Source organism: Dryas octopetala, chromosome 3 (genome assembly GCF_963921425.1).
Source record: "Dryas octopetala chromosome 3, drDryOcto1.1, whole genome shotgun sequence".
Lineage (NCBI taxonomy): Eukaryota > Viridiplantae > Streptophyta > Magnoliopsida > Rosales > Rosaceae > Dryas > Dryas octopetala.
The window spans coordinates 27,351,488-27,358,560 of NC_141368.1; the positions used below are offsets into that span (position 1 = coordinate 27,351,488).

General features: G+C 35.6%; 1 protein-coding gene across 1 annotated transcript; it reads left to right on the top strand.

Annotated features, from left to right (window-relative positions):
- Positions 1-266: 266 nt before the first annotated feature.
- Positions 267-1,803, top strand: DRT100 (Leucine-rich repeat (LRR) family protein). Its single transcript, XM_086236293.1, has one exon. It carries the CDS (start codon positions 323-325, stop codon positions 1,439-1,441), a length of 1,119 nt encoding a protein of 372 aa, XP_086092419.1. The 5' UTR covers positions 267-322; the 3' UTR covers positions 1,442-1,803.
- Positions 1,804-7,073: the final 5,270 nt, after the last annotated feature.

Genomic DNA, 7,073 nt, shown 5'->3' on the forward strand with positions numbered 1-7,073 from the left:
TTATTCCATGGGATTCACAATCATAAAGCCCTAAACTGTATTATGTGCATGCATGTGTTAAGAAGAGCATATGCATGTGCAAATTGCAAAACAGCAAAAGCCATATTCGATTAATTACTAGTACAGCCTTAAACTCTTATCACATGCACAGTGACTCAGTGAGGCAATGGCAGCTTTAAAAGCCTTGTACACATATATATAACCCCAACCTCCATCAACTTCCAAACCCATCTCCCATCTCCCATCTCCCATCTCCCATCTCCCATCTCCCATCTCCCATCTCCCATCTCTCTCTCTCTTCTTCTGTACTCTCTCACAAACCATGGGAATGAGGGCTCTGTTAATATCATGGACAGTACTAATTAGTGCAGTCCTGTGGAGTACTGGTACTGTTTTGTCCTGCTCACCATCAGACCAGGCCGCACTGTTATCCCTTAAGGCCTCACTCACCGACTCCTCCTCCTTGGGCCTCTTCAACACGTGGGCCGCCGGAACCGACTGCTGCGTAAACTGGTACGGCGTCAGCTGCGACCCCGAAACTCTCCGAGTCGTCGACATTAATCTCCGAGGCGAGTCCGAGGACCCCATTTTAACCAAATCGGGTCAGTCCGGGTTCATGACCGGCTCCATCTCCCCCGAAATCTGCAACCTCGACCGACTCACCACCCTCATCATCGCCGACTGGAAGGGAATCGCCGGCGAGATCCCCCAATGCCTCACCTCCCTCTCCTTGCTCCGAGTCCTCGACCTTGTCGGAAACAAGATCTCCGGCCAGATTCCGGCCGATATCGGAAACCTCCGCATGCTCACAGTCCTTAACTTCGCCGATAACCAGATCTCCGGTGGGATTCCGGCAAGTATCGTTAAGCTTTCCGGGTTAATGCACTTGGACCTCAGCAACAACAAAATCTCGGGGGAAATGCCGGCCGATTTTGGTAAACTCGGGATGCTGAGCCGGGCTTTACTGAGCCGAAACCAACTTACCGGTTCAATACCCCCGTCAATCGGCAGCATGAACCGGTTAGCTGACTTGGACTTGTCCAGGAACCAGATCTCGGGTTCGATTCCGGACCGTCTCGGAAAAATGCGGGTTCTCTCAACGCTTAATTTGGACGGTAACAAGATTTCGGGTCAAATACCTCCGACCCTAATTAGCAATCGCGGGTTGGGTATTTTGAACTTGAGCCGAAATGGTATTGAAGGTAACATACCGGACGTTTTTCACGGAAACTCGTATTTTATGGCGTTGGATTTGTCGTACAATAATTTGAAGGGTCCGATACCCGCTTCGCTTTCGTCGGCCAAATATATCGGACACTTGGATGTGAGCCACAACCACCTCTGTGGGTCCATTCCTTTGGGCACGCCGTTCGATCATCTTGAAGCGTCGTCGTTTACCAACAATGATTGTCTTTGCGGGAACCCACTGAGCACTTGTTGATTTGATGATGATGATTCGGCCGACATATAGGGTTGGTGTAAGTTATCGGTTTCGTTTCGTTCCCAAGATTTCGGGCTGTTGCTGCTTAATTTTATGTGTAATTGTAATTGTAGTTTAATTTTTAAAAAGCAGTATTAAGATCTGAATATGTTTTTAAGTTTCTGTGGTGACTTAAAAAGGGCAAACCGACAACGACAAGGCAGAGTGCAGAGCATAAGCTTGAGAGAGACAGATTCCATGTGAGTGAGTGAGTGAGTGAGTGAGCAAGCAAACAAATATTGTCTGCTTTATTTGTATATTTTATATTTGCTTAAGATAATTTTATTTAATCCAATTATCTTTGAAATATTAATCAACTTGTTTTGTTTTGTTGGGGGTATGGATACAAATTCAAGGGGGAAAGATGTTTTTTATGAAGGTTTTGGAGTATTGCAGCAGAAAGTTTGGAGGGATCGATCCTTGCTTGTTGGATCGATCTCACATAAGTCTCGAATTCAAAGTTTTCTTATGGGTGGCCCCATACTTGAATATGTTCTTTTACCACAATCTATCTAAATTGACCAAGATCGATCGATGACTGGGCTTTTTTTAAGTTGGCTGTAGCTTTTTTAATTTTTTTTTTCATATATTTTGATTTGTAAATTGCCCTTAATTGTAACCTAAATCTTAAGCACTACAAATAAGACTATAGGAGACTACATTTTTGTAAGATTAAACCCTGAATGTGACTGTGAGGTAAACGTACACTTGAGTGCTCTTGAAATCTTTGAGGATTTTTTGTTCCTCCACAGTGATCGAAAAGACATAACAACCCCATAAACATTAAAATATGGTAGGAAAATCAGTAAGCAAATGGGTAGGGAATCCTGGTCCTAAATTATCAATCGATGGAGTGAACCACGCTAAATTTATGTGTGCTTAAATTACTTTTTTTTTTTTTTCTTTGGCTGTGGTTTGTGTTGTTTGTGCTTGTTTTTCTTTATATGAATTGAAATAAATTCGTAACATGTTTGATTAAGAATAATAATTTAAGAGTTAATTATAATTATATACCTCAACTATACACCACTTTTCAACTTAGTATCTCAAGTTCAAAAAGTTGCATTAAGGTACCCCAATTATAAAACCGTGTCAGTTAGGTACCTCTGTTAGTCTGGCTATCAAAAAGGCCGTTATCTGATGACGTGACACACCACTAAAATGCTTCATTTGAATTTAGTACCTCCAAATTTTTCAAACAAATTGGCAATTTCGGGTAGCCTAATTTGTGACTACTTATCTCGCGTTTCATAGCTCCTTTTTGAATTATTTCTATATGGTTATAAAGAGGAGATTCATAGCTTCAAAAAGAGTATAAGATTGTTGATTTTTGGTGAAGATTTGATGGGTAAAAAGTTGGGGTGAAGTTGAGATAAAAACTGGAAAACATTTATTTATTTTTAATTTTTTAATTTGAGGTATGAACTTGAAAAACATGGTAAAATTGAAGTACTAAATTGAAATTAAGTCTTTTAGTGGTGTATCACGTCATCAGATAACGGTCTTTTTGAGGGCTAGACTAATAGAGGTACCTACTTGATACGGTTTAGTAGTTAGTGTACCTTAATACAACTTTTTGAATTTGAGGTGCCAAATTAAAAAGTGCTGTATAATTGAGGTATATAATTGTAATTTACCCTAGAATTTTTATGTGAAAACCACATACATTGTTAGCCTTTAAGAGTTTAACAGCAAAACAATCATAAAATTTGTATAATTGCAATCCCGCTTGATAAAAGCAAGAATTTTACAATCTAAAATTGGTTGTTTTTGTAACAAAATGTAAACTATAATTAAGGACTGAATTGAAAAATTGAAACAACCACAAAAAACTACACAGACCAAAATGATCATTTGCCCTTATTTTAAAGGTTCAATAAAAAAAAAAAAAAAAAAAAGTTATAGAACACATCTTGAATCTTAAGATTAATATCTTCTACTAGCTAGTTTTCGTTTGTGAATTACCATTAATGTGACAACAATGAAAATCATGATTATTTTCTTAGCTAAGATTATTAAGCAGTTGGTATATATATATTGACACTTCCAGTTTGTAATCCAACACGATATTTGCTTTCTCTAATATTTCCTTCTTTATGGTGATGCAGAGTCCTTTGTTTCTGTACATTTCTTTTCTTCCAGTACACTAGCAATTTTTTAATATGTATAAATATATGGTAAATTGAAAAAAATCATTTGAAAGAGAACATTGTTTAATTGGTTCCTTATATGATGTATGTAAATCACAATATAACAAACGTACATGAATCAACCATTAGAAAAAGAAAAAAATTTATACATGTCAAACTGTAATTTATTATTAAGTAGAATGACTATGTTTTTGTTACATTTGAGGTGTCAAATCCTTAACACAGGCTCCTTCTGTTGAGGTATATCTCAACTTATTTATGTTGAGGTATGACCTTGTTGGGGCCCACACGAGTCGTTTTGTGTCGATCCGAACCGTTCGTAAAGATCATCTTCATTGATAGATCATTCTTGCAAAAAATTAGCCAAATCGGAAATCATTTACCTATCCAACTTTGATAAAACAAATGGACGGTTTCATCAAAAATATTTGGTTCGTCCATTTATTTGATCAAAGTTAGATAGGCAAATGATTTTCGATTTGGCTAATTTTTTATAAGGATGATCTATCTATGGAGATGTAAAAATTGAACGGTTCGGATCAATACAAAACGACTCGTGTGGGTCCCAACAGGGTATACCTCAACATAAATAAGTTGAGGTATACCTCAACAGAAGGAGCCTGATCCTTAACATGTTATAATCCTAATTCTTTACCGTCTTTTTCACCATTTGAGGTTAACTCCAACTGCTTAGCAGATCGAATGATTTTTAACATATAAAAAGTTTCTTTTTTTTCGAAAAATTAAGGGCTTAAAGACAGGACCCTTGCCTTATAGTTTACTAAATGATTGTATTTGTCATTTGTTGCTCTGCTTTTTTTCTTATAAATTTTCCAGCTCATAGAGACCCTATTAATGTCTGATCCACCCTTCTGGCCCTGGCTTCAGCATTATAGAGATGGGATAGAATAACATGTCTTGGTCCTTGAAGGTTGTCCCCACTGTTTAACTAGTCATGGCATGGCATGGCTGGCAGGCCCAGGTATTAACTCTAGTGCTGCACTGAATATTTTAATGGTGGTTCATTATTGTGAGAATGTAGATTGTGTGTGTTGTTCTATATTGAAAAATTGTAGTACTATATAAGTGTTTATAAGGATTTTGGGCTTCTCCTTTTATGGCAATTTGTTTTAAGTTAAATGCTCTAATTTTCTTTATAGTATCATGACAAGTTTTTTTCAGTGTTTCAAGTGGCCACACGTACTCTATGTCATACATATGAGTTGTCCACGTATTTGGTTTAAGTAACCCCACACTGGAGTATAAGAATGTAAAGTGTATTATTTCATATTGAGAAATTTTGTATAGTACTATATTTGGCAGCATTTATTTCCTTGTTATTTGTTTTTTCCTCTAATTTTCTTTGCCCAGTTAAGAGAATCAGGTTCACAATTAGCAAAAGCAATTATGTTTCTTTGAGAAAATAATAAAAATATACAATATATACTCAAGAGTTATTTAAGATAGTGCAGTAGAAACTGAAACAAGTACTGAAATGAGGTTGACTTGTCCAAATTATCAATGCAATATATATTTCATATTTAAGTCTAAGAAATTGTAATCTTTCATTTTCTTTCTTGACGCACCATTCAACACTAAAGTTTTGGTGTTTTATTTTTTGACCTATGAGCCAAAACTCTGTACTTCTGAGCAGTCAATGGCACTGCATGATCTAAACAATGGATGTTATACTTTTTCAAGATGTGCATTTTTATTTCATCTCGCTTCACTCTTTTATTCGTTATATTTTTCAGCATCAAACTTCAACCATTCTTGATTAAACTTTTATTTTAAATCTTAACAAAATTAACAAGATTGAGATTCAAATGAATTAACTTTCAATTTAACGAAAGCTTGAGGTCTCCAATTTTATATCATAATAAATTTCAAGGGACAGCACATTTTGTGACAAGCAAAAGAAAAATAAAAATCTTAAGGTTTAGGAGAACAGGAAGGTAATATTAAAAGCTTGGTTTGGTGAACATACATGAAGTTGTGCTGTCTTCTTTAGAACATAATTCAAAGTCCTCACGTAATAGTGGTCAGCTCCTTCAATTTGTTTTGTTTTGTTTTTTTTTTTTTTTTTTGCTTCTTCCACCATTATTAGGAACATAAGCATGAGACTTTGGATAAAACACTCGAAGTGATAAGTATGAATTTAATTAAAATATAATAGATTCACTGCATTGGATGACGGAACCTTTTTCATATAAATAGAAAACATAGGGAAAAACTAAAGAAAAAAAAATCATGCATACATACATAATACAACCAATTCCTTCAAGTTTCTTTAAAACAAATCTTGGTTGATAATTTTAGAATATATATATATATATATATTTTTTTTTTAGAATGGGAGCCCTGAGGCCCGAAAAACAAACTAGCCAGGAACAACCCTTCGCCTAGCCAACAAATCAGAGTCTAACAAGCCTACAATGGAAGATGAGAGTAAGATGAGAGAGAAAGTGAATGTTATTTTCTTTACAATTGAATTAATATTAAGAAAAATAAAAAATTAGAATTAAATAGCAAGTGACAATAATTTTTCATTTGAAATGCTAGCAACCAGGCTCACAAAAGAGACCTTTCAAATATATAATTATATATTTAATTACTCTATATTCAATGAAAATTAAAATGTAATGGTTCACATTTTTTTTATATATAAAGTGTAAATTAAAACAAGAGCCAGTTCAATCTTCATTCATATAGATCAGAGAAAAACTTTAGTGGGGAGTGCCCTATGCTGAGTAAAAGCCAATTAAAACAAGCCACAAGCCATAAGAGACAACACATACCCTCCCTCATCTTCCAAATGGCTTATTTTAATTGGCCTTCCTTGCCACTCAGCATAGGACACTCCCCATTGAAGTTTTTCTCGATAGATCTGTTGAGAATAAGTTCTAATTAGTATATGATTTACTTATTACTAAGTTTTCTAGCCCATATGGGATGAGTAATCTGAGCCCAATAGGGTTTATTTTGTACTCTATAAATACCTCATATTGAGGAATCAATTAATAAGATAAAATAATTCTTCAATCTAGTTTCTTACATGGTATCAGAGCTTTAGGTTAGTTCCTAGGGCATCGTACGCTACATTTGGGGAAAAACCCTAAAACACACTATCCTTACCCACAAAATAAAACTAAATTGAGGTTTCTACTATGGTGGACGAAATCACTCCACCTGAAGGTGAAGATAAGAAAGGGAAAAAAACAATGGGTGAATCTTCTAACTCAATCCAACCCTACATCATATGTTAGTGATAATTCTCCCTTGGCACAGGAAAAATTGGATGACACCAATTATGCTAATTGGTCTATTACCGCCAATGCCAAAATTGAAGGTTAAAGAAAGTGGCTCTACATCGATGGAGGAAAAGAAAAACCTGATGTCGCATTACTTGAATACTAGAATTGGAGAGAAGGAAACTCTTTAGT

Coding starts and splice junctions, on each gene's coding strand:
- DRT100 (XM_086236293.1), top strand. CDS start 323: ATGGGAATGAGGGCTCTGTTAATATCATGGACAGTACTAATTAGTGCA.